Raw genomic sequence first — 27863 nt, forward strand, 5'->3', positions numbered from 1 at the left:
GAGTCTCAGTCTCAGAACTGTCACCGCAGTTGACCAGCGTGGAGCAAACAACGCGTACACACGCACACACGCAAAAAATAAAGTAGAACATGTGGTGGACCCGACAGATGGCGGTAGCGTCGCGCTGCCAATTGCAGCGAGCTTTAAGCACAGCGACGTCACCACATCATCTGGGCATCATCGGTGTACCCTTTGCCAAAGGACAGTCGAAGCAAGGCGTGGAGCTAGCGCCCGATTTGCTGCGTCAGAATAAGTTGCGTCAGGTGTTGCAGAGCAGTGACGGTGAGTGAGACGCAAAGTGCGAATGCGAATGCGAAAGCGAATACGAATTGAGTAGATAATTCGAAATGAAAGACGTTTGTTTTGATTGTGTTTTGTTGATTCGATGGTGCGATTTATTTGTATCGTTTTTGGTTTTATCGATTTGCATGCGATAACAGAGCGTCTGATCATCACGGACTACGGCAACCTGCAATATGCAGTGGACGAGACGCTGCTGCAACAGCAGCGCCAGCATTACCACCACATACGCAATTATGCGGACTTTATGGCCTGCAATCTGGCGCTGATCAAGCAGGTGCAACAGATGCTGCAGCAGAATGCCCAATTCCTCACAATTGGTGGTGATCACGCCATTGGCTTTGGTGTGTAGCTTATTATTGACTTGTACTACATATGTGTGTATGTACATATGTATGTATGTGCATACATGTACATACATATGTACAATGCAAATTCAAAATACAATTTTAACGCGTGTCTTTCGGGGGACCAGGCTCCGTTGCGGGGCACTTGCAGCACACGCCCAATCTCTCGCTGGTGTGGATCGATGCGCACGCGGACATCAATTTGCACAGCACGTCGCAGTCGGGCAACATACACGGGATGCCCGTCTCGTTTCTGTTGCAGCAGCTGCGCGGCACCTGGCAGCATGCCGCCATCGACGATATCGCGCCGAACTGGTGAGTTATCGTTATCGATATCGATTCTCTCTCCCTCTCATTGCATTTGCTATATTCTTTATTGCACTCGTTATCGTAATCGTTATTGTTATCGCTAAAGTTGCTTACAGCTAGACACACAAAAATCGCTTGCAAAAAATCTTACAACTAATTTTAGTTATCGTTTCTTTAGGTGTTTTAGATGTTTGTTGGTGTTTTCTTTTTTTGCATTAAGATCTATGTAGTTGAAGCTGGGAGCTAGCTCCCGTATCACAGTTTTCATAATGAACCAAGTTTTTGATTTTTGTTTTCGATTCATGCATTTCGATTTGTTTGTTTTTTTTTCTATTATTTTTAACGTTTTTCTTACGTTATTTAATCATAATTATTCATTGCTTTTCGCTTGCTTTACACGCATTCTTTTCTTGTGATCTCAGTCTTAGGATTCTGTTGAATTCATTTTCGTTTTCTTATTAATTAATTGACAACCTATGAAAGTTTAATAACATTTCTTGTCATTTTGGCAGTGTCTGTTTTCAATTTGTATTTTGGGAACCTAAACCCAGAATCTTTAAACAATCAAAACTAAATCGAACAAAAAACAAATAAATACAAATACAAAAAACCAAAAAAAATACGAAATGATAACAGAGTTGTTTACTGTGAATTGAAACGGAATCAAATAATTGCATATATGTACATATGTACTTACATATGTATGTATGTGTGTATGATGAATGGTGAATACGTAATAATGTGTGTGTGTGGCATGTAGAAAGGAAAAGAACAGAAGAGAAAGGAAAGAAAACAAAACGGAAACAATTCGTAATTCGTAACGAAATTTACGTCAATCAAAATGCTAAAATTGCTAAGAATACGTTTTATAAAAGCTGCAAAAACCAATATAGTATATAGTAACTTATATATGTATGTATATACATACATATACATATGTATGTATATGTATATTTATAATCTACAAATGAACTGAAGAGGATATCCGTTAAGTTCTTGACTTTGAACTGAGATTCAAAAACGAAAATGCAAGTAATAAATTAACAAAATCTCGGTCTATTGTTAGTTTTACTGTTATACATACATATACATATACTATAGATAATATATTGTATATACATATGCATATATGTACATATATATAGAGTATAAGTGGTGCATAATGGCTGGGAAAGGGGGTGGGTTGCCCCTGAAGTCTATGTAAGTCGCGTCTATTGGCCGCCGTCGTAGCTGGCTCTGGTGCTGGGTGTTGAATCTACAAAAACAACAAATCAAATCAAATATCGAAATACCGAAACCGAAAACGAAAACCGTAAATTCAAATTTAATTCGCTAGCTTCGAAATATTGCTTATTTGTTTGTGATTATTTTTGGTTTAGATTTTGTTTATGTACATACATAGATAATACCTAGTAAGAGAGACAATCAATTGGATAACTTAAAATTATACATCACAATAATCGATAATCCAAATCGATAAAACCGATGAAAATATGATGCTAAAACGCAAAAACTTAAGTTGTTATTGTTGTTGATGTTTTTTTAGTTGTTGATGAGCACAAGCATTTACTCTGTGGCAGACAGAGATAGATATAGTGTGTGCTTGTTGTGTGTTGTGTGTGGGAGGGGGGAGAAACAAAGAGCGTTACATTAAAAGAAATCATTGTTGATGTGTGTGTGTGTGTGTACACTTATTTACAATACAAAATATCATACATAATACATAAGTACAACAATAGAACATTTTCTTTAGATCAAGTAAAGCTCTTCAAATTAATAAATTCTTTCGGGTGATGGGATTACTCAAATAAAGCATTTATATATAAATATATATAACGTAAATAGAGATCGGCGGGTGGTTGTTTAGAGTTGTCAGTTGGTTGTGATTGTTACTTCTTTGGTCATCGCTATGCGACATTTTATTAAACGAATATACATATGTACATGTATGTATGTATGTACATATTCTAACTTTGGGATAAGGACTAAGACATTGGTCTACTAGACTATAATTGCGAGGTTATTTTTCTCGACTTTCGAAGTGCGTATGCTAAATAAAGACATTCAAAACCAAACGCAAACTATACAATATTTCTCCTTCTGAACTTTCAAGTTCAAGTTATTGTTCAATCAAAGTGCTTTGCTTATAAGTACAACTATCGGTGTTAGCTTTATGGTTTGGGTTTGTATTATTCCTCCTTCATTTGTTGGCCTCCAATATTCTTGCAGTTCAAATTATATAATTCAAATAATCCTGTATAGATATTTTTGAACGAAAACATAAACGGAAAAAATAACATATGTACATACATATGTACATACATATGTATGTACATATATATCGATCAATTTAGGGTGTGAGTTTCTGCAAGAATATTTTCGTTCAGTACGCTTTTCTTTCTCTACTTTTTAAAGGGGTGGGGATAAGGAAATGTGTTAAGCTATTTGATATTTTGCTGATCTCTTCAAAACTTATAAAAGTTGTTTTGTTTTAATTTTTTTGGTTTTTCGTTTTTCGTTTGTCTTGTTTTGTTGCGTTGCGTTGCGTTAACTGTAATTAAATCAAGGAAATTACAATATATAATGTGTGTGTGTATATACGAGTATATATATGGCAATATACATACATATCTTTTTTATAGATGCATGTATGTGCATATGGACCAAGTATGTAAATAATGTAATTACAATCAATATCGAATGGAATCATATATAATTATACAATCATTATTGCGCTTCAATTAATTAATTAATATAACTAATGTCAAGTTAAATGTTAAATGTAAATGTTAAATGTCAAATTCAATTCAAAATCGAACAACAACACACGCCTGAAAATAAATCAAGAGAAAGAAACAAATTAGAAATGCATTCGACTCATTTTTTAATCATTATTATTATTTTTTTTTTTTTTTTTTTTTTTTGGTTAGCTACAATAGAAAAAAGAGTACAAAAAACCATTTTTGAAGTCAAAACTCATCATGGGCGATGTTTATTATTTGAGGAAAATTAACGCTGTACAGAGGAAAGCAAATGAAATTATATATTAGCCTGGTTTATGTTTTTTTTTTGGGTTAAGTACGAGAGTATGTTGTTTTGGGGCGATGTTATATCTCTGATCCATCTATACTCTATGCCATGTCTGTCTCTTTCTGTTTTTCCATTTTACTTACCGAAAAACAAACGACAGTAAAAAGTATAAAAGGAAGATATAAACAAATCTATATTCAAGACCTGAATCATCATTTGTCCGTCTGTTCGTCTGTTTCACTCAAGTTTCAGATTAAAAATTCATATAAATTTGTCATTTCGCAATTAATCAGATCGGACGACTGAATTGGATTGTTGAGCTTCTCAAAACTTCAGCAAAATCGGACAAAGATTTCATTATTTTAAATGTTTGTAAAGAGAAAGAGAGCGAGAACATGAGAGTAAGAGAGATATACACTGCGCAAAAGAACTGAGCAAGTTAACAAAATGAAATCAAAGTGAAAAGCAAAAAGTTCATTTTTCCATTTTCAGAGTTCTTTTTTTTATCGCTTGTTATTTGTTTCTTTTGATCTATTAATAATTATGTTCTGTTTTCATAATTGTTTTATGTTTGTATGCATTTTTTTTTTGGTTTTTGTTTTTTTGGGTTAGTTCATTTGGCTTACATACTTACACACTAAATCAAAATCAAACTAAGTAGATTGTAAATACACTGCGCAAAAAAAACTTATACGCTTTTATATAAAGATGGAACACTTCGTTGGTTGGAGACTGTAGCACAACAACTGAAACATTTTGGAGAAAAACTGTGTGTGGCTGTGGAAGTGGTGTTGGTTGGTGTTGGTGTTGGTGTATGTGTAAGTGTATGAGAGTTTCAAATTACACTGTAAGAAAAATTAATGGCAATAGTTACACAAAATCACAAAAATTCAACGAAAAAGCTTGAATGAACTGAACGCGATATCCCTGAATGAACAGTGAACAGAGGAAGGGGAGCGGGGGCAAGTGTACGAGAAAAAGAGATCAACAGGAGAGCGAGAGAGTGAAAGAGCTCATAGAATTCAACTAAGGAAAAAGAGAGAGCGAAAGAGCGCATGGGGAACAAAAAGGAAACGAAACGCATATAAAAAAGAAGAACGCACGTTGAGCTCGGAAATGAAAGCAGCGACTAGACTATAGACTAGACGAAGCTAGAAATCCACATAGCGGGGGAAGGGGGGGAACTCAAATGAAAAGAGATACGATTCGAAATAGAAAGAAACGTGTTAAATGAGCAGAGAAAGTCAAATAAACAGAACTCAATGAATGAGGATACCAAACTTGAACGTGAACTGAAAGATAACGGAACCAAGTTTAGTGTATTCGATATGCAAAGCAAGAAAAACTCATAATCATATATTTTGCAAATACATTTATAATATTAATTTTGTTTTTTTTTTAGATTTTTTTTTTTGGTTGCATTGTTTTCCATTTTGTTGTTGTTGAAATATCATTTGGAATGTTGGATAAATATTATTAAGTATTCGATATAATAAAAAAATTAAATTATCGCATCTTGATCTTGATCATAATGTAATAATCATAATCATAATATACATATTTCATATCTGGCGTATCTTGTCTGTTATGCTGCTTTTCTCTTCAACTATTATACTTTTTTTTTGTAAATTTTTTTTGTTTAAGTTATAGTTTAGTTGAGGTTCGCCTTCTTTGTTGTTATTGTTGTATAAATAAGTGTATATATAAATAATAAGCGCATATTACTATATAGATTATATACGATAACTAAGCATAAGACTAAGGCTAACTAATCATAATTTATATTCAATTCAATTAAAATCAATTAAATTCTTGTTTTGCACACAACAAAAATAATATCGCATTTAGTTAAAATTGCAACATTTCGTACAGTTCGTCAGGTTCTTCGTTTAGTGGAATGTGTGTGTGTGTGTGTGTGTGTGTGTTTGTTGGTTTGAAGATATTAAACGAAATACTTGAGTAAAGTAGTTTAGTAAAATCAAAGAAACGGCCGCGGTTTGACTGTTTTGACTAGGTTTTCCTGCCCCAAAATAGAAAAATATTGGGTTTATGGGAATGCGATGAGATCATTAATTTTTCTGACGTTTGACTAGCTTTACGACTGGAATATTTGGTATTCCATTTTTGAATTTGCTTTTCACAGAAAGCGAAACAGGATATCGATTGAATGTGTGGTATAATGGCTGGGGGTAATGATAGGATAAGATCCGGTCTGTGCACACAAAGGGAACGTTTACGAACTGGTGGGTGAAGAGACATACACACAAAGCAAAAGTTTTAACAAAGTAACAAACATAAAGAAAGATTTAAACAAAAGTAAAATAATACAAGAGATACACAGAAAATAATGAAAACCAAAAAATTATGCGACAATTTTATCAAGTGTTTTTTATTGAAAAATTATTGTTTGTATATTTTTTTTTTTTTTGTAGTTATTATTTTGTTGGCAAAAATTCAAATTATAAAAATCATAAAAATTAAACATAAGTATATTGAGTAGTAATCATAATCATAATCAAAAGAAATCAAATCGAAAAGAAATTGTCAAAACAGATAAAATCAAAATCATAAATCAAATAAATTAAAAAAAAAAAACAAAACAAAACAAAAGCACAATTCGATACACAAGTTATTTTTTTAGTTGTCGAGTCACTTGGTTTACAATGACCTTAACATTATATTGGATATATATGTTTATATATCTCTACATATAATATGCGCCGGATTCACTAGGGTTTATAATATGTGCATGTGTATATGTGTGTGTGTGGGTGTAGTGTGTATGTGTGGGAAAATGACAGAGTATACAAGTAAATATAAAGTAAAAGAAATAAAATCAATAGCAAAATATGTAAACTAAAATACAAATCAAAAATCCAAATTAAATAAAAAAAAATATTGTTTTCAATGTTCAAAAAACGCAGAAGCATATTCTTTTTTGTGGCGCTTAAGTCCGAATCAGAGAGCGAGAGAGAGAGCGCTTCGATCGGAGTGAAGATCTGACAATGCTCCTCCTTAATTGCTCTCTCTTTTGCGTGTGTTTATCTTGTATGCTTCGCTCAAGTGAAAGCAATTGAATTGCCAACTCGAATTCGAATTCGAGTTCGAATTGTATTTGCAATTGAAATAGGATTTGAAATTAAATTAATTATAAAGTACAATAAATAATATTTTCATATTCTTTTCTTTTTTGTTTTTGTTTCTGTTGTTGTTTGCTTTTGTTTTGGTTTTACTTAAAGGTAAAGAAAAAAATTATACATATATGTATATAATGTATTATATATAAATATATCAAATTTCCTTAATTCGTAAATTACACGCAACAAAATTATTGTTATATTGTGTATTCTTTTGAATAATAATATTAATATATTCAAGTTACATAAACATAAATGATTTACTTTTCATTTCGTTTCTATGCATTCTTTTTAGATTGTTTTTTGTTTGTTTTTTTTTTAATTTTGTTTTAAGACTTAAAAAAATTATAATTGTAATTTAGCTGAGATGCATGTTTTGTTGTTTGCGGTTGTTCTTGTTGTTGTTTGCTGCATTTTAAAACTATTGCACAATATTATAATTACGTAATAATAGTATAATTGAAAAAAAGATTATGATCGACAAATAAATTAAACAAAATCAAGTACATAATTTCACTTAATCATTAAATGGTTTCATATTCATTCCATATGCATTCATCTTCTATCACTCTATTTATACAGATATATATGCATATAAATGATATATACATAGACATATGCATAAATAAAAGTCACAAGAATTATTGCAGATTCATTTGTATGCAATAAGCACGCAAAATAAAAGACAACTCTCTTCGGTCCCTCTCCCTCTCTCTTTCTCTTTTTTCATTTTGCACACATTTTGCTATCAATCTTCCACTTTTTCATTTCATTAAAGAAATTAGTACAGTTACGGGAATAATACATAATATACGATAATATTGTATACAAATGTATATATATACTATATATATATATATATATATATATATATACATAAATATAATGAAAATAAATCTTTGGATATTTCGACATTACAAAAGAAATGTGAATAAATTAAAATTTCGCTCGTGTATAAATGTTTGTGTATGTCATGAAATTTTTTAAAAGTGTGTGTTTCTTTGTTTGTTATCGACTGGCGCGCTCAATTTTGCTATGCTTAAATTTTAGCTAGAATATAAGTTTTCTTTTCTATTCTTTTCATCATTTGATAGTATCATCTTGAAGGGTTTTCTATGCTGGAATCTCTTTCATTCTCCTTGTTCGGGGCTTGCACTACTTGCTGTTGTTTTAAATGTTATTTTCAATTTTTGTTTTTTTGCTATATGGTAGTTATGGTATATTTGTAATTAGAATATAATAATATAAATTTTCTTTTAATCGTATTGAAAATATTTAGCATTTTTTTGTCTACACGCGTATTCTTCTCCTTCTACCATATATGTATATCTTTTTCTATGGCGTGTGGCTGCCTCAATTCATCACCTTTCTGACTTTCGATATCCTTTTGCTTTACCTTCACTTTGCTGACTAGATTTCTTGTTGCAAATTTTGTTCAAACAAAAAATTGTTTCCTATAATTATGAAAAAAATAATAATAATTATAATTATGAATATTGTTTATACACAATCAATTTTCGCTTTTGTTGCATTCCACATATTTTCTCTTCTTTCTTTTTTTTTTGCTAAGGATCTTGTGTTAAGGTATTTCTTATTTGTTGTTATCAGTGTTTTTCGTTGGATTTTTTTTGTTGTTTTTTTGTTTGTTTTTGTTTCTGAATACAACTTAAAATAGGTAGTGTTGACATAAATTAATTGTAACTAGACGTATTGTACCTACTATAAAAAAATCATTATTGAAATTAATCGAAGTACATACATGTATGTATGGTATATGTTTTTGTAAAAAAGAAACATGTTCTAATTAAGTCTCTTTCCATAAATGGTATACAATAAATAAATATGCATGGCTGCAATTTGAATAATAACAACGAGCGCTTTCAATTATGTTCAAAAACACAAATAAACAAAGAAATCATACAAAACGCATTTACCAAATACCAAATACAAAAATACCAATCAATCAAAACTCAAATATAGAAACTCTCAAAGAAATCAACAATATGTTGTGTGTGTCAGTGTTTGGTTTGGTTTGGTGTGTAAGCAATGATAAAACGCAGATATTGCACAAAGATCAATGATCATTGGATGTGCGAAGTGTTGTTTTTTTTTTTGTTTTGTGTGTATGGAAAGGGTTCACTGTGTGTGTGTGTGTGTGTGTGGTTGTGTGTGTGTGTGTGTGTGGTTGTGTGTGTGTGTGTGGTTGTGTGTGTGTGTGTGTGTGTGTGTGTGTGTGGTTGTGTGTGTGTGGTTGTGTGTGTGTGTGTGTGGTTGTTATTGATAGATAGACGGTTGAACTTAACGGTACCGCACAGTACCACATAATACTGAACGCGACTGTACTCTCCTCTTTCTTCTTCTTCTGATTATTCTGCTCCTGCTTAACCTCGATTTTCATTCTTTTTCAATAGGCAGCGAGGGCAAAGCGTCATTTTGAATTTTTCTTCATTTTCACATCGTTTTTTTTTTCTTTCAAGTTTTATAACAAAAAGTTAAACTTACTTAACTAGAAAAACGCTTTTCTAATGCTGTTTAATATATTGGGTTTTTTTTTTTGTTTTGTTTTTTAACTTTTGTCATATAAAAAATGTTCATATTCAAGTTGTTGTTATTATTTAGTTACTGAGTTTTGTGCTACGGTTTTGTTCTTGTTCTTTTTAAACTCTAAAAATGTTAGCAAATGTTTTCTTATGCCGCTTACTATACATTATATAAAGTATATACGGTATATATAAATATTATAGTATAATATTCACTAACAATTATTTACTTTAGTAAAATGTTTCAAATTTGCGCATAAATTATTGTATTACTGCTATCGTTTCTGCTCTGCTGCTGCTGTATTCTGCTTCTTCTTTGCTTCTACTTCTGCTTGCACTTTCACTTCCTTTCAGCTTCTGCTACAACTCTTCCTCTTCCTCTTCAACTTGATCTTGTTTGTTATTCGCGTAAACTGCTTGCATTGCTATCGTTATGGTTACGTTATCGTTATCGCTGCATTTTGCACACTTGACCATCAAAAAATTTCTCCAGCTTCATGCAATTTGTCATTTCTCAATGTGACCATGTTTGTGTTGGGTGTATTTCACGTGTGTGTATGTGTCTGTGTCTGTGTTTGTGGGTGTGTACGAGTCGGACGCTAGATTTTGTTATTGGATTTTCGCTTGGCTCTCATTTGCATTAGCTTGGTTTTTCATATGTATAAAAACAAACACAAAACATTAAAATTTAAATTTAAATACAATATACATTTATGTCAATATATCGCTATTGTATATAGTATAATAATTATTAAATTTCATTAATTTGTTTTTTTTTTGTTTATATATATTTTGTAATACTGTAGCAGCCTCCATGTATGTGTTTGTTTATCCATTACTTATTTTCTTTTGAATACTTTTCATTTTGCTTCTAAGCTAGCCGAGAAAATGGGGAAAACAAATCTCTAACGCGACTCGTCACAAAAATCCAGAAATATCTTGTGAAATTTCCTTCATTTCCTTGCAGTTTTTATCTTCTTTTTGTTGTTCTTGTTATTTTTGTTTCGTAGAAAAATTGGAGTGTAACTAACAGCTTCTTTTAAGGTTTTTGTTCATTTCATTTGCATTTTGTTAATTCTTTTCGTTACTGGAAGATTTCATTGCTGCTTATTCTTAGTTAATAATTTTAAAAATTTTTGTTTTTTTTGCTAGTTAAATTTCATAAATAATTATTAATATGCATTGGTTTGCTTCATCGCTTTTTGGTTTTTTTTTTTTGTTTTGTAGATTTCTTTGTTATTTTTTTTTGCTTTGCGACTAATTTTGTTTAGTTTTTGTTGTTTTTTTTCGTATTTTTTGTTTTTTTTTTGTTTTGTTTTGTTAAATATTGCAATCGACACGATGTCTCAAGTTAAGTTTAGTTTAGGTTCTTCGCTTACTTAAATGCTAAACAAGAATTTCGCTATTGCAACGGCCTCAACGGCGTTTTGGCCGCCGTTTCGTTGTTTAGACGAGATTTTTCTCCTCGGCTTGGGCTAAAAGCCCGCCTCTCTTTCTCTCTGTCTGTCTGTCTGTCCGTCCGTCAGTCTGTCTGTCCGTCTTTGTGTGTGTTTGTTTGCATATATGTGTGTGTGTGTGTGTGTGTGTGTGTGTGTGTGTTTTACACATACTGTTTTTTGTTGCGCTTAGTTACCAGTTTAGTTGATACCATGCATATTTAAATATGTATACGTGAGTTCTTCTCTGCTTCTTCTGCATCTGCTCTTCTGCTTCTGTGTCAACTAGATAATTGTATTGTGTAGTTAAGGGTGTTTTTTATTTTTTGTTTCTATTTTGAGGGGTGTACTTGCTCTCCTGTGGCATTGCAGTCTGCTGTCTGCAGTAGCGGTGTTTACTTTGCCTTGTTGGTCTTAAAGCTGACCTGCAGCACACGATTGCCCATGGTATAGCCGTTAAGTGCCCTTATGGCCATGGCCGCCTCGTCGTAATTCGTCATCGAGACAAAGCCGTAGCCTTTGCATTGATTCGTTGTGGGATCCTTGACAATCTTCACCGATTGCACCGCCCCGAATGGGCCAAACAGTTGCCACAACGCCGCCTCCTCGGTTTCGGGAGCCAGGTTGTAAATGAATATGGGATACGCTCCGCCAGGTCCGCTGGCGAGCGTTGTTGCCGCCGCCGCAGCTGCGCCCAGGCCATTGGGCAGCATCACGTCAAGCATGTCGCCGGCCATGGGCGAGAAGCGGGCGAGTCCTTTATTCACAGGCGTGTGCATGGCGCCGCCAATGCGTCGCACAAGTTGCGGATTGAGGAAAGCGGGCAATTGCGGCTGGATGATCTTGCTGGTGCTGCCGGGCGTATTCGAGAACTTAACAACAATGGGATCAGTGCAGCTGCTCGGTGTGGTGCCATTCAGCGCAATGATCGCCCTGGTGGCCTCCTCCCGCTTGTCGAAGCGAATGAAGCCCACACCTTTGGTTTGTGTATCGTTGCCGGCATTCTGCAGAATGCGTGAGGTAATGATCGCACCGAATGGGGCAAAGATCGCCTCCAGCTCCTGCTGGGTCATCGTTTTGGGCAGCCCAGACACATACAGATTGGCACCCTTGATGGCATCGGATGAGGGTCGGGCAAATGACACTTTAATCGTTTTGTTCTGCAATCGCAGGCCATTGAGTACATTCACCGCCTGCTCGGCGTCCTGGGGACGCACATAGTTGACGAAGCCATAGCCGAGACTCTGGCCCTTGCTGGGCGCTTGGGGATTGAGTGGATCAATGTAGACCTGCGACTTGTCGCGTATCAGTTTCACCGACTCGATCTCGCCCACGCTGGAGAAGAGCGATCGGATCTCGTCCTCGGTCATCGTCTGTGGCAAGTAGTTGACAATGAGATTTGTGCGCGTCTCTGTGCTGCCATTGCTGCCGTTCTGTGCCCCGCCAGCGTTGCCATTGGTGTTGCTCTGCACCTGCTGCTGTTGCTGCTGTTGTTGCTGTTGCTGCTGCTGTTGCTGGACGGCAACCACAGCTTGCTGCACTTGCTGTTGCTGCTGCTGCACTTGCTGCTGTTGCTGCTGTTGCACTTGCTGCTGCTGCTGTTGCACTTGCTGCTGCTGTTGCTGCACGACTTGCTGCTGCTGTTGCTGTTGTTGTTGTTGTACCACCGCCTGCTGCGCCACTTGCGCCTGCTGCAATTGTTGCGTCACCGCAGCGGCGGCAGCGGCAACCGCTTGCTGTGTCTGCTGCTGCTGCACTTGCAATATCGCCTGTTGCACCTGTTGCTGCTGCTGTTGCAATTGTGCCGCTGCTGCCACCGCTGCTGCACTTTGAACCGGCGCGGCGGCATTTGTGGCTGCCACCGCCGCAGCGGCCGCTGCACTCTGCATTAGCTGGGCTTGTGTGTCCACGCCGGCGGCGCCTGTATTTGCCATCATAAAGTCCACTTCAATTGATTTCGATTCAGATTCAAATTGGTTGCCGTTCGAATTCAAATTCGATTTCGATTTGGAGTTCGAATTGGATTTCGAATGGGAAATCGGATTGTTGTAGATCAACGCAGGCACAGCATATGAAAGAGAAAAAGTTAAATGTCAAGATTAAACCATTTGCAAGGTGTGTTAGTAACTGCATCTATCCATCAATCAGTCAGTCAATCATTAAACTACAAATAACAATTACTTGGAATCTACTTTTCGGTTCAAGTTTTAGTTTGGTTAACGGTTAGTTTGAGCTTTGCGCACTCTAGCGCCGCCCTGCGGCCCACTTTCGCAACTTACTTTTGCACTCACACACACACACAAGCAAATACTCACACGCACACAACAAGAGTGAGAGCGATAGAGAGCAAGAGCTTACAATCTCAGCAGACGCAAACACAGACAAATCACTTTATTTAATACACGCACACACACACACACACACACACCTATAAATATATTAACGGCGCAGCGGGCAAAGGAGGTAGTTGGTTTAATATTTCTCTTTGTGTTAGGTGGAGAGTTTTCTGAGCTTTTATAGATTTTGATTTTGCTTTTGGTGTTTGTCGTTGTCGTTGCCGTTGCCGCTACGAGACCCGCTACGTCCCAAGCACGCGATGCTACTGAGCGCAGGTCCTTGCAAAGCCTTCGTGCTATGCTGCCGTTACATTCTCTCTCTCTCTCTCTCTCTTTCACTCTCTCGCCTGCTCCTGCTGCTGCCACTGCTCCTACTGCTGACAATTGTAACAAAACACGTACCCGGCCAAACCCAGTTATGTAATATATATACACACACACACATGCTTATATACGGTATATAGCGGCAACGAACTCTTAACACAGCAGCTCACACAACCCCGTCTTGAACCATGAAAACCAATAACGAACAAATCAACTACAGCCTAAAAAAAAAACAAAATTGTTTAAAACTACAAAATGAGCAACCGCCCGTCACCCTCCCCACCCTCTATCCAGCCAAAACAAAAAAACATGCAAAGCAGCAACCCCTAAAATAAAAAAAAAATAAAAACACCGAGTTGTAATACTTATTTTGCGAAAATGGATGAAATGTGTACGCCTGGCTCGCATAAGGGTTAAACACAACGAAAGCAAAGAACAATGCCACCCCCTTGGATTAATAACAGAACAGAACCATGTGCGCTGCTTGTGCCGTGCCTTCAGCAGTCTGGCAACACCGACAGGCTGCTGACTGCATTGATGATGATCTCTGTGTTCTGTGTGTGAACTTGCACTTTTTGGGTGGTTGCTGCTGAGTTCTACTCCTTCGCTCTCGCTCTAGCTCTAGCTCTTGTGTGACTCGTCGCACTCAAGTCAAAAGGTCAAACGAAAACTGACACACGCGACAAACGCACGCATATACATACATACATACACATCTATTTTGCACATAGCACATTGAATGCGTGAGTGTGTATTTAGTATATACTACATACATATTTGCACGCCCACACGCCAAGAGCAGCGAAAAGAAGAGCGCACATACATACATACATATATATGTATGTTTGTACATAGTTTGCCGCTCTCAATTTCCATGACAACTGAGATTTTAAAAGTGTCTGCACCTCTTTCTGCCTTCCTCCCACCATGCCCCCTCTGTCTTCATTGATCCATCATAGCTCATCAGCTCTTCAGCACATGCATTTAAAATTAAAGTATTTATTTATTTAGTACTCACTTGTTTCGGTTAAAATTCTGCTTCTTCCGCAAATTTGAATTTGAATTCCCTCTCTTTTTTTCTTTTGTTTTATATGCGCGCGCTGTACACGGCGCAACTCCTTCGTCTATAGCTGCTTCTTCTTAGGGCAAGGATTCTCGCTCTTGATGAACCAGGATATGTTCTGTTTCTTTAGCTACACAATTAATTGCGACTATTTCGTTTGTTTTGTTTTCTTGCTAACAGTTATTTGAACGCTGGAGTCGTTTTCGTCGTCTACTGCGTTGTCGATGTTGTTGTTGTAGTTGTATCAACAAGAGTGAATAAAAACAAAAACAAAAAAGCGGTAAATTGGTTTGCTCGTTGTTGTTGGATTCTGTTATCGTATCGCGCATTTATCGATTTCATCGATTTTTCCCAAAACCTAAAGGCGGCAACAACACCAACAGCGGCAGCAGTAATGAAATCTAGTCATTGATACTTAGCCAAAATTCTGTGTATACACATTAAATAAATATGTGTGTACATATTAATTTCATTTCTTTTTTTATTGTTACACAATTTTCGGACAATTCTGCTGCTGCCCCTGTTGTTGTTGTAGTTTTGTGTTAGATTTTTGTTTTTCAATACTGATGATTATAACAGTATCTCTCTCAGTTGCTGCTACTGCGTCTCTCTGGCACTGTGCTAATTTATGGCGAGCGCCATTGGGAAGAGAGTGACTGAGTGAGCGAGCGAGTGAGGGAACGAGCAAGCAGGCAAGCGAACGACCTACCGCCCTCGCTCTCCCTCTCGCTCCTTTCTTTGCCTTTGGCTTTGCAATATATACAATGTGTAGCTGTTTGTTGTTGTTTTTGTTGTTGCTGCTATTTCTTCTATGCATGCCTCTGTATGCATGTGTGAGTATGCTTTATTTAACTAGCGCGCATATTTCACCATTCATGTGAATACACAAACATATGCACACACGGCACATACACATGATATGAATATACATATGCATGTTTGCTTTCACACACACACACGCACTTAGTATCTATAAGTTTTGTTGTTGTTGTTGCTAGCGACGCGCTTATTAAATTAAAACACGCGCTGCTTTGCGTATGTCTCTGCTATGTTTGTTGTTCTTTCTTAATTTGAAAACAAAAATTTACAAAAAAAAAATCGACAACAAATATGAATTGTTCATTGCTTTAGCGTTGAATCGTTCTAATTTGTATTTCCGCACAATTCTCTCTCCCTCACACTTCCACTACATCATTACAAGTTTGTTGTTGTTCTTTAGTTGAAAAGTTTTGCTGCCGCAACAAAACACTACTTTTGTTTTGAAATAATCACAATTCGATTTCTCACAAAATTTGTACTAAAACTATTTTGTATTTATTTGAAATCTGGCCGGCGTTTTATTTTGTTGTTTGAATGAGAACTGCTCAAAAAATTTTTTTTCGAATGCATTGAATTCTAGTTACTACTATTTTGATATGTAGTTGTTTTGTCGGCGTACAATGCTCCTTTTTTCGCTGCACATAAAATCGATATGCTAGCTGCGCCCTTTTTGCCACTCACACAGCTGCACAGACACACGGACACTGACAGCGCAGATACACAGCAGCAGAGAGCAGAGCGGCGGCGGCGCAGGCAGAAAATGTGATGCGGCGGCGACGGCAGCGGCAGTAGATTTGAACACACAGCAAACACTGCTTACACCCGTACATACATACATACATACTAATATTAACTACAACTACAACTGCGGCTGCTGCTGCTGCGATTAATATACTACTACTCTCACTCTTACTACTATTGCTTTACTTCAACTACTACTACTATGCTGTCTGCTACTCTTTGCACTGATCTCGCTTAACTCTTTTGCCTCTCTTTTGAGTTTGTTGAACTGTTTGGCGTTTGTTGGCCCCCCTCGCCACATGCCAACCGACCGTTTTACGAAGCCTTGTCTCCTCATACCCATTGCATATATTGTAATTTCTGAGTTTTAGCATACAAAATATACATATGTATGTAAACACGTACTAAGTGTGTTTTTAAAATTGTTCCATACAATAGACACTCACACACGCGCACACACAACATTCAAGAACAACAAAAAAAAAAGCACATACACATAAAAACAAATGTACGTGTGTATGTTTGTATGTATTGCACAATTATGCAGCGCGTTTTGTGATTTTTGGCAATTTTAGTAGCATTCTTTTATTTCTGCCGCTGCTGTTGTAGTTACAGTTGATAGTTGTCGTATCATTGTTGTTGTTGTTGTTAGTGTTACGCTTACGTTTTGCTGTTGCGGCTGCTGTTCTAGTTGTTGTTGTTATTGTTGCTTGCTTGTTTGTTTGTTTGTTATTGCAGTGCAGTTGCAGATTATTGTTCGTGTTCACTTTGAGTTAGTGTTTGATTTTAAGTTTAAACAAGTTGTATACGTTATTTGCATTACTTTTCTCCTTTGGACACAACAAAAAAACGAAAAAAATCAATTGCAAAATGAGCAGAGCACACGAGAGCTGTGAAGGCAGCGCACAACGACACAGAGAAAGAGCGTTTCAAACGTACTGCGGCGTACAACGTCTAGCGTGGAAATGAAAATGACGCGAACTCAAAAGCGAACGCAACACACAACCTCCTCTTCTTGCTGCTGCTGCCTCTGCTGCTACCCCCGTAGACAACGGCAACACTGATACACACACACACACACACACACACACACACACACACACAATTACACACATACGCATTCATGTTACGTATGTGCGACACGTTTGTAGTCAGTCTTGTGCAAAGAGAGTGAGAGCTAATGCTAGAGAGAAAGAGAGACGTTGTGCGCATTTGTTTCCATGGTTGTTGTTGGTTTTCCTGCTTGATGTCGTTCTCTCTCTGAGAGTGGACGGCAGTGAGCGCGCTCTCAGGTAATCGTGTTCGTCTCCTGTTTGGAAAACCGGGTGCCAATGGTGGGTGATCTGACGTAGGAAATCTCCTTTTGTGAGCTGAGCATCAACTACTCAGCGCAGACCACCCGTTGTTTTTAACAACAAAATGAACAATTTCCATATCCATGGCGCCAACAAGCAAATTCAATGTTTGTATTTATTACAACAATTACAAAACATGCAGAATTCTTGGAAATTATTTAAATTCAAGAAATGACTTTTTGGAGCTGATTTTTCCAGTAGCCTGGCAGCGCTCACACATACATAAGTATATACATACATATGTACGTGCATTTAAATTTGTGTTCGCATCAAGCATGTTCGTCATGCAAGTAAGCTAGGTGATCAAACCAACTTGCCAAGTGTTGCCAGAAAGTCGCAATTTGATGAATGGCGAAATGTATATGTATATGTATTTTCTGGGCTTAAATTTGAATTGCGATTTGCGAAATAAGGCGGCTGTCGATCAGTTTTGCAAATCGAAAACTGCAATTTTGGATGCCATAGATACTAGTTATGAAGTCGACAACCGTTTTATGATGCTCTGTCTTTCTTTCTATGTGCTTTCTCCCTCTTTCCCTGTATTCTATCTCACGTTTTTTTGGTGCATTATCCTTGCAAAGCACGAGGGCTGTTTATCGCTTTAATACTGCTTTTTTTGCTTTCAGCAAACGTATTTTTGCAGTGCAACAACCACCAACGCCAACGGGGTTGTTTCTGTTTCTGTGCTTGCTTACACCCCCTATCGAAGCCAGAGTAGCGTGAGAGTGCGTATGTGTATGTGTGTGTGATTGTGTCTGTGTTCTGTGGACTTGGTTCAGGGTTTTTGGCATGCGTGCGTGCGTGTGCTTAATTGCGCTTGTATTCGCTTCTAACTGTGTGTGCGTGCGTGTGTGTGATTGTGTTCGTGTGTGTGCTTCCTGTTATGCGCTGCCCACCGGTTTCCATGTGCTGATTTTTATGGTCTGGCATTACAAATGTGCCGCCGCCTGTCTGTTCCAATTTACACGCAGTGAACACATTGTTATTGCCGCTGTCGCCGCTGCTCGCAAAAACATAAAAATGTAACTCAAGCAAGCAATGTGCTGGCTGTATTGGGGTGGTTTTTAGCTTAGATCTGGGTTGCCAGGAAGCAGCACTGCGAACGTGCTAAAGGCCAAAAGGGGGTGGACAGACGAGACAGATCGGCGACGCGCAAGTGCCGCAAGTCCATTGCCAGATAAGCGCAATTTATGCATGCATGCAAGCTACTATGTGTGTGTGTGTGTGACACAAACTATGTGTGCATGCATTGCATACACGATATGACAATGCTAAATTTGTGAGTTTTGGCCGAAGGGTGGCGCCAGCTAAAATGGGAGTTGAGCGCAGCATTGTGCACATGTACATACATATGTATGTACATAGGTACATATGTACGATTGTTGTGAGAATGCCAAATTTGCTGGCTCTGATCAAAGGGGGACGCCAACTGAAATGGGAGCCAGTGGTTAGTTTAACACAGTACGAATATGTGCGTGTGTATTTATTTGCTTGATGATAAGCATTGCTGATAATAATTAATTTGCGCCAACTTCTGTTTTGCTGACGCATGTCTTGCCGACTGTGAGTCGAGAGTGGGTGAGAGAAGAAGTGTGTACGTGAGTGCTGCCCACGTGCTTTTTTTGGGGCTCGCCCTGTCTCACTCATGCACACATTCAGTATGCTGTCACTGTCGCCGCGCAGTATGCAACACATTTTGTCGATTGAACGCGAAAGTTATGCTAAAGGGGAATGCGGGATACTGGGCGGCGGCGGCCTAATCCTTTTGGCTTCGCCAGCTAACAAAACGCACCTTGGCATTTACAACAAAACTGGGATTAAAAATCAGCAGCCAACTACACAGGATTACAACAACAATGGAGATGGCAATGTTTTCCTTCACTTCTTTTTTGTTTTTCTCGTTTTTGGGGTTGGCCGGCGCACCCTTAAGCGATTTACGACGCTCGCTTTGTGTGCCTGTCTGTGTGTGCGTGTGTTTTTGAATAAACACAAACTAAAAAATCAACAAAACACAACAGTCAACTCGTCCATTTCGCTGCAGTGTGAGTTTGTTGCACCAATCCGTAGTAGCAAGGAGTGCCTAGGAGCTGGATCTGCTCTAGAACTGGTCGAAAAACTAGTCCCCGAGAGTGCATGATTCATCAACCCCCTCGCTGTTTCTCCTTCCCCCTTTTACATTTACATAATAGTCCTTGGTCGTTCGTCCTCCGTCCTTTGTGCTAAGGGCATTTTTAACTTTGCACGTCTCGCTGCACAACGCGATCGACAGATGCAGTTTTTCCCTGAAACTAAACAATAATAATCACCATTTAAATTACCATAGGACACCCGAGAAAACTGATCGCGAGGGAGCAGCAAAGAGAGAGCGAGGAATCGAGTCAGAAATAAAGCGAGAGAGAGAGATGGCTGGCTGGCGAAAGTAAGAGGCGAGGGGTCGCTGTACTGCATGCCATTTTAATTGTGGCATGTGTGTTGTTCCTTTTATGCTGAATTTCCTTTCGCTCGCCACAGTGCCACAGTGCCACATTGCCACAGTTGACTGCCTCAAAAGGAAACTGAAATGCCACCTGGCCTACTAATCACTATCCTTTACAATACATGCAGACACACACTCACAGACACATTCGATGCAGCTGATCGTTGCCCTTTCCCCTCAACAAGATCTAAAATCAAATAGATTCGCAATTCTACGCAACCATAAAAAGGAAGTCTAAAATGCATTTCCTCATTTGTTTTATAGGTCAATCAGTATTTTACAACTACAACATATACACAAATCGCAAGAAAACACTGCATAATTGTATTTCCTCATAGCATCCAAACTTCTGCATAACTTTCAACTACAATTGCCTTGATTTTCCACCACTTTGACTCTCCACCATTTTTTTTTATGGCATTTCTAACCTTTATATTAACGCAATTCTTTGTTAACTTTTCATCGTTTCAAATCTCTAAATCTTCGATATAAACTCGTTTTTTTTTTTTCTGTAGTCCTTAAATGCTAGCTAATAACCATAACTTTAATTATATACTATATATGTAGTTTTATTGCTATATAACTGAAGTCTGTTTTCTTTAAGTCATATACATCCTAAATTCCATGAGACATCTAGTTTTAGTTAGCCATAACCTAAACACTATATACATATATCCCTATTTGTTTAAAAGCTCAGTCGAACATAACCTCAATATAGCATATGTTCATTCCTATTGAATATAATTAAAATTCTCCACATGTCACTTGATCAACACAACTTTCACACGCATTCTTCTATTCGCATTGTGTGACTCATTTCAGTCTGCCGAAGGATCAGTTGGTGTACATTGGACTGAGGGACATTGACCCCTACGAGGCGTTCATATTGAATAAATTTGGAATACGTTACTATGCCATGGATGTAAGTAGAATCGAGGGACACTAAATTACACACACATACATACACACACATAAGCGCGCGCTCGCAGGATTGTAAAATTCGGGTTTCTGAAGGCTGGGGGGATCAAATAACGCATAACGATCGTGCGTGACAACCTCAACAACGTTACATCCGAAAATGTATGCGCATGTGTGTTTGTGTGTGTGTGTGTGAATGTGTGCTGTAAGTGCAAGCTCGCATCGCATTTATAGGGGTTGTGCAATGCTCGCTTTGTCGGGGGCTGCGAAATTGAATCCTAGCTCAGTCTGCACCCTTCTCTGTAGCTGCAGGCAAAGTTACACAGCACAGGACAGGACACTCCATAGGCAGGGCAGCGCCTCCTCTCTGCTACTCTGCCCACCCCTTGGCCAACTGGTCGTTACAACTTCCGATCCGAGGCGATCACAAAAATACGGTGGTTGCTGCTGCTGCCTCTGCTGCTGCCTCTGCTGCTGCAACGTGCTCAGCCACATCCGCTTGCATCCTGCAGCAGTCTGCAGGCAGCAACAGCAGCCATTATTTATGACTCGTGCAAAATTCGACGTCTGTTGAAAAATGGTTTAATGTTTTTGTGCTGAGCTGCAAATTTATTATCGCCTCATTAGTTCAATCGAGATATGCCAAGGGGGGCCGAAACGAAGGCCAGAGCGAGACGGCTGCACATTTCGATTATCGATAATGGCCGCCATCATAGTTCTAGTTATCTAGCTTCCATCATCTAGCGCCGCCGCCAATCGCTATGGAGCTTGCGCGCAAAGCTTTCTTACCAGCGCCATCTAGCGGGCAGTTGTACTCAGTCTTGATTCGTGTTGTTTGCTTGCAGTCAATCGATCGCGTTGGCGTACCCAAAATCATCGAGATGACACTGGACGCTCTGAATCCGGCGAATAAAATACACGTGAGCTTCGATATCGATGCACTCGACAGCAATGTGGCGCCCAGCACTGGCACCGCCGTGCGAGGTGGCCTCACGTTGCGCGAGGGCATCAGCATCGTGGAGGCGTTGCGTGACACGAAACGGGTCCAGGGCATGGATCTGGTCGAGATCAATCCGAAACTGGGCAGCGAGCGAGATGTTCGTACCACAGTCGACTCTGGCCTGGAGATACTCAAGAGCATGTTCGGCTATCGTCGCTCGGGCGCTCGCTATTACAGCAACCTGGACACGAATATTTTGGGACACGAGCAGTAAATGTTCACAATCTTTTCTTTTTCTTTTTTATATACCCGTTGCAGAGTGTATCATCATGGACCAGTGATAGTCCATATAGTTATAGCTTTCAAATTTGCTGACGATATTTGAATGGGTTAAAATTCACATTTCAATTCATTTTCTTACGATCGCATACTAAATAATATTATATACTGTATTTCGTCTGTCTCGATCTCAGAGACTTCAGGGCTTCAGCTATCAAATTTGCTGACGATATTCCTGTAGCTTTAATGTTTATCAAGTTCATTTTAATATACATAAGTCACAGCCCTAAGAAAAGAGAATTAACAGCTCTTAAAAGGTTTCCCTACGATCGAATAATAAATATTATTTACGTCTGTCCGATCTCTGTAATTTCTGCTGAAAATAATAAATAAATGTCTCAATATTCCTTTAGGTTTCACGCACGTCAATACAAGAAACCACCTCTTAAATATTTTCCATGCAAGCAACATTTTTATTTGTCGTACACAAAAATGTGTAGCGGGTATCCACTAGTCGAGCACACTCGACTGTAGGTTACTTATTTGTGTTTTTTTTTTGTTCTTCGTTGTGTGTGTGTAACATTTATTGTATGTCGTATGTTATGTATTTGTGTTTTGTATGTACAGTTTGTTTTGGCTTAAAATTTGTAACACTAAGAGCGCAAATAAAGTAGCTGCAACATTTTTTATGTATCATAAAGAAGAGTTTGGGATTCATTTGTAACTGAGATTACGCATTCCACTAGTCTGTGTGTGTGTGTGTGTGTGTGTGTTATTTGCCTGGCGCAGTGGTTGGCAGATAAGCGGATATATCCACATTGGCCATTAGATTCGCAGTGTGCAGCAGCTCGTTGATCGGCACCGTGGGCACGTTTACCTTTGCTGAGCTGTCAAGGGCAACGGCGACGCTGAGCGCAGACGGAGGCGACGTTGCTGGCGATGAGGAGGACGATGCCAGCAATGCTGATGACTGCTTGCTATTTAGATGACGCTGATACAGTTGCGGAGCAAACAGCTGCAGCAGGCGACGTTGCAGCGTCAGGAGCAGCGAGTTCATCGCGCCCGAAATGACAATGATGCCTGATATAATGGAACAGAGTCGAATGACAAAGGTGAGCAGATAGTCGCGATCGTGGCTGACCACAATCTTCAAGGCGGACCAATCGTACTTGAAGTAAATGCCCGGCGAGCCGTAAGAGTTCCGTTCCGAGTCTGTAGGCAGATAGAAAGAGAGAGAGAGTTAGTTAATACACTTAAGGTGGAGATGCATTGATGACTTACCCAACTTGCGCACGTTCTCGGTGACAGCGTATTGGAATGTGCTAATTGTGCTGAACGTGTGCTGAATCTCCGTGGGCACCACCTTGATGAAATATTGCACCGTGGTGGCCTCCTCGTAGATCACGGTCTCATCGCCCTCCAGTGGCTGGACAATGCGCCGCGAGTATTGCCCGAAGCTGAGCCGATTGATGCGATGCGTAAAGTTGGCAGGCATGCGCCGGAACTCGATCATCCAATGGTCCTCGAACAAGCCCACTACAGGCTGTGCCCCGCCCACCAAATGCAGCACGCCCGCCACCTTGTTAATGCCCAGTGTGCCGTGCAAGCGGCAGGCATCGTACTTGCTCTCTGACTGCGGCAGCTCGTGCGGATGTGGATGTGGATGGGGTTGCTGCTGTTGTGCCTGTGGCTGCAGTGCACCAGGTGGTGGCGCTGCCGCCGAGTGTGAGGCACGCTGCGGATTCTCACTGTGCGGCAAATCGTGTCGCTCGCGCAGTATGTCTTTGAACAGGATGTCCGCCACCGAATGGTATTCCTCGCGCAGATAATGATTGGTCAGCTGCATTGATTGGAACTGCCGTCGATCAGACTCGGACATTTGCCACCAGACGCCCTCGCGTTGCAGCGTCCCATACGCAAACACATCCTGCTGCGTCTCGTCCATCAGATCGACGCCGGAGAGCGAGGCACAGGGCATGGCCACCGTGATGTCCACATGCATCTGCACCTGCTCATCAAGCGCCATGTCTGGCTCAAATTGATAGATAATGTCCGTCTCATGCCAATAATAACGCAATTCCGTGTACACCAGATACACGATAAGCAGGCGGCTCAGCAGCGACACTGAAAGTGACAAAAATATAGCATAGTGCAGCATATGGTGTTCATGCAAGTCTTACGTGTGCCGCCGATCTCAGTGGTCTCCGTGTACTTCTCTGGCACCTTTTTAAATGCATCCAGATTCTTGGCGAATTCAAGCAAATTGCTTTTATCGCCGCGATAACGCAGCGTTGCCGACATCCTTGCGAGTCCCTTGTCTTCCCCTCGTTCACTATTGCAATTTGTTTGTTCAGCTTGTCGATTTGTTTTACCACAAAAAGATTATCATCATCGTCATATCATCATTGCCACGTATCTCGCCCACTTTTATTGCCCCTCCCCCGTACACAGTAATCTCGCTCACTTCGCGCTCAATTCCGAGTGCGTGCAATGCAAATTCGATACAGTTATATGATTGCAATCGTTAACAAAAAACCAAAACACCAACAGCAATTTGTTGTGTTAACAAATTAAAAACGATATATATAAGGAATGCAAATTATTGCCGTTGCCGGCTGAATTGTTGATAAATATCGTCACGTTATCGATATAAGAGCAGTTTTAAAATAAGCTGCATTCGATAGGCCTGAAAACAGCTGATCGCGTTACATACTATTGCCAATGACGTATTAAAAATTAGCAATAGTGAGACCGTACCCTGTGATTTGTAGGTTGCTGTATTTTGTATTTTGGTATATCCTATGAACAGCTGATAAATAAATAGATTATTTGTTAAAATCTCGCAATTTATGTGAAAATATGCATTCAATAATAAATGCATTTTTTAAATATAACATTTGCCTTCACTGAACATCATTGTTTAGCAGAGAAAATCAACGTTTAAACAAATGTCTAAGACATCGATATCATCATCGATATTTCTGCGACTTTTTACCATTGATTTACCGATTGAGTTTCGCAATATTGTTGTTAAACCGAACTTGGTGTCCAAGCAGAGCGCGTCGTTTGTTGTTCGTCGTAGTGCCTAAACACTTAGTAATCGTGTATAAACAAACTAACGAGCGCGTGAGCGAACAGGCAAAAACAAGTTTTTACTTTTCGGTAATTAGCATGCACGTACATATTTACATTATTTGTTGAGATATTTGATCGCTTGATTTTTAGCCAGTCGCAATAATAAATTTGCACATACATACATACAGCTGTAGCTTAAAATATATACAGTTGTTGCAAAAGGGTAATAAATCTCATTTCCGTTGTCTGCTTGTACATATTGTATATATAGAAAATCGTTAAACGTGACGATGGCTTTTGCATCGAAGTGCGCATTTGTTGTCGTCACCAGCTTATTGGCATTGCTCTTGACGACGCCTGATGTTGTGGACGCCCGTCGTGCCCAAGGCAATAGTCAGCGCAAGACGCCATCTAGCGGCCGTGTGACTCAGCCACCGCCACCACAGTATAGCAACAATGCTGATCTGACCAAGCTGAGCTACTCCAACAACTACAACGCTCAACCCAATCGACCGACCGCCACGCAAACTCACTCCGCCAACTCGCCCGTCTCTGGCAACAACAACAATAATAATCAGAACGGTTCGCCCATCGGCTGGAATGTGCCACAGCAACAAGGTCAGTCACATCAGCCTGTGCCAGCGCCCGCCTATCAAGCACCCAACTACGGCGCCGCACCACAACAACCCTCCTACCATGCCCCCATCCAGCCCAGTCAGAATCATGGACAGCAATATGCGGGCGTACCACAAGGTGCTACCTATTATCAGCCCAATCAGTTGCCCCCCCGGCGCCACTTTTTATCCATCTGCTGGACATATGCCCAACACTGGCTACCATCCGGTTGCAGCTGCAGCCCCCTCCACCAGGTGCCACCTACTATCAGGCAGGCGCGGCGTTGCCACCAGGCGCCACCTTGTATGCACAACCACCTCAGCAATCGGGTTCGTCTGGTCCAGGCTTTCGTAAGTCAACAACAAAGCGCAACAACAATCGCTGAATCATCAACTAATCAATCAACTTTCTTTGTAGTAACTGGCGCATTGGCTGGCGCTGCCACTGGCGCAGTGGTCACTCATTTGTTGAGCTCCTCTGGCGGCAGTTCGTCCCATCCCGTGGCCGCAGCGCCACCTGCACCCGCAGCTGGCCAGGATCGCATCATCATCATTAACAATGGTGTGCCCGTCAATGCCAGCGATGGCACCACGGTCATCAATGCAGGCGCAGCACCAGCAGCAGGTGTTCCTGTTCTTCCAGTGAATGGCACTCAAATGGAGGCAATGCAGCCCGCTCAGCTCGCACCATTTGCGCCAGAGAATGCCACCATGCCCATGTCGAATACTACGGATCCAGCAGCAGCGGGAGCGGTAGCACCTGCATCACCGGCACCTGGTAGCATCATCTGTGTGCCAACCAAGGTCAACGAGACGGATCCCACTGACAGCAGCAAAATGGTGGAGGTCGAGAAGATTGCCTGCTATCCGGCACCGCCACCGCCCGCTGTTGCTCCCGGCTCGGAGCCAGCACCCCTTGCGCCCCTTGGCTCGCCACCAGCAGCGATGTCGCCACCGCTGGCACCATTGGCACCGATCACCACCAGCCAGCCAGCGTTGTTGCCACCCGATCAGGCAGCTGTGCGCTCCAGCAACAGCGGAGCCAGCAGCATTTGCAGCAGCACGTTGCACGCCATGTGGCCGATGTTTGCTGCTCTGGCTGCTTTTGTGCTACGCTTTGCCGCAGCAGGTGGCAATTAAGTGTCGTCATTCTGGTTTCGTTTTTTGCTTTGCACTCTTTATTAGCCTCACCCACTGCACCATTTTCCATTCCCCCTGGCCACGAACCCACACACAAATCCACGCCCTCTAGCGCGACCCTAGCAGCAATTTTCAAATGCAATTACCATGATGATGTGGATGCATCATTGCATTGTTAACTATTGTAGTAATTGTCCGTAGAGTATTCTTAATTCGTATGTTGTAGGTTGAAAACCAAACGCCTGATGATATATTAATACCAATGGCCTTCACTTGTGATGATTATAATGATAAAGACGAAGACGACGATGATGATGATAAGGCAGCTAAGCTCGAATGCAACAACATTCTCTGTAACGTTAACTATGAATCTCTAAAAAATACTTAAAAATTGGAGAAACTCAAGACAAAATGTGGACCACTTAACACAAAAGAAAAAAAAAAGGAAATGAAAAGACATATCTCAGTATAGTATACTATATATACATATATATATCGCAATTTGTTGCTTATAATCAATCTATTGGTAGTATTACAATACGCTTAAACACTCGTTTAAGCCACAGCTCACAGTTGTTTGCTCAATTTTGTATTATATATTTTATTGTTTTGTTTTTTATTCGTATTTGTTCTTCTGGTCATAATTATTGATTCAATAAAAGCTTAATAAACATCACACCCGCA

At 39.7% G+C, this 27863-nt stretch overlaps 4 protein-coding genes across 7 annotated transcripts; 2 read left to right on the forward strand and 2 right to left on the reverse strand.

Moving 5' to 3' along the window:
• Positions 1-23055, forward strand: LOC132798064 (arginase-1). Its single transcript, XM_060809787.1, has 5 exons — positions 1-282; positions 441-644; positions 776-962; positions 21036-21135; positions 21977-23055. The coding sequence occupies exons 1-5, from the start codon at positions 90-92 to the stop codon at positions 22343-22345; spliced, it is 1053 nt and encodes a 350-aa protein (XP_060665770.1). The 5' UTR covers positions 1-89; the 3' UTR covers positions 22346-23055.
• On the reverse strand, positions 10863-17347 carry LOC132798062 (protein elav). 4 transcript variants are annotated; one of them, XM_060809782.1, is made up of 3 exons: positions 17047-17346; positions 14778-15035; positions 10863-13044 (listed from the first exon to the last, which is right to left on the reverse strand). In XM_060809782.1, coding segments are annotated over exons 2-3 (1551 nt in total). In that variant the 5' UTR covers positions 14779-15035; positions 17047-17346; the 3' UTR covers positions 10863-11494. The 4 variants fall into 4 exon arrangements, with proteins under 4 accessions (XP_060665765.1, XP_060665768.1, XP_060665767.1 ...); XM_060809785.1 differs by lacking the exon at positions 14778-15035 and having other exon boundaries at positions 17047-17347; XM_060809784.1 differs by lacking the exons at positions 14778-15035; positions 17047-17346 and adding an exon at positions 13528-13719.
• On the reverse strand, positions 22833-24982 carry LOC132798063 (endoplasmic reticulum-Golgi intermediate compartment protein 2). Its single transcript, XM_060809786.1, has 3 exons — positions 24531-24982; positions 23632-24474; positions 22833-23562 (listed from the first exon to the last, which is right to left on the reverse strand). The coding sequence occupies exons 1-3, from the start codon at positions 24649-24651 to the stop codon at positions 23123-23125; spliced, it is 1404 nt and encodes a 467-aa protein (XP_060665769.1). The 5' UTR covers positions 24652-24982; the 3' UTR covers positions 22833-23122.
• Positions 24983-25361: 379 nt separating this feature from the next.
• LOC132798066 (helicase SRCAP) lies at positions 25362-27863 on the forward strand. The gene is given in 5 exon segments (XM_060809790.1): positions 25362-25512; positions 25697-26102; positions 26104-26277; positions 26279-26390; positions 26458-27863. Coding segments are annotated over 4 exon segments (1395 nt in total). The 5' UTR covers positions 25362-25512; positions 25697-25715; the 3' UTR covers positions 27180-27863.

Source organism: Drosophila nasuta, unplaced genomic scaffold (assembly GCF_023558535.2).
Source record: "Drosophila nasuta strain 15112-1781.00 unplaced genomic scaffold, ASM2355853v1 ctg7_pilon_split, whole genome shotgun sequence".
NCBI classification, from domain to species: domain Eukaryota; kingdom Metazoa; phylum Arthropoda; class Insecta; order Diptera; family Drosophilidae; genus Drosophila; species Drosophila nasuta.

Excerpts from the sequence above, each read along its gene's own strand:
- LOC132798064 (XM_060809787.1), top strand. The coding sequence starts at position 90 with ATGTGGTGGACCCGACAGATGGCGGTAGCGTCGCGCTGCCAATTGCAG. Across the intron at positions 283-440 it reads GGTGTTGCAGAGCAGTGACG|AGCGTCTGATCATCACGGAC; the intron begins GTGAGTGAGACG and ends ATGCGATAACAG. Across the intron at positions 21,136-21,976 it reads TACGTTACTATGCCATGGAT|TCAATCGATCGCGTTGGCGT; the intron begins GTAAGTAGAATC and ends GTTTGCTTGCAG.
- LOC132798063 (XM_060809786.1), bottom strand. The coding sequence starts at position 24,651 with ATGTCGGCAACGCTGCGTTATCGCGGCGATAAAAGCAATTTGCTTGAA. Across the intron at positions 24,475-24,530 it reads CACTGAGATCGGCGGCACAC|TGTCGCTGCTGAGCCGCCTG; the intron begins GTAAGACTTGCA and ends TGTCACTTTCAG. Across the intron at positions 23,563-23,631 it reads CGAGAACGTGCGCAAGTTGG|ACTCGGAACGGAACTCTTAC; the intron begins GTAAGTCATCAA and ends ATCTGCCTACAG.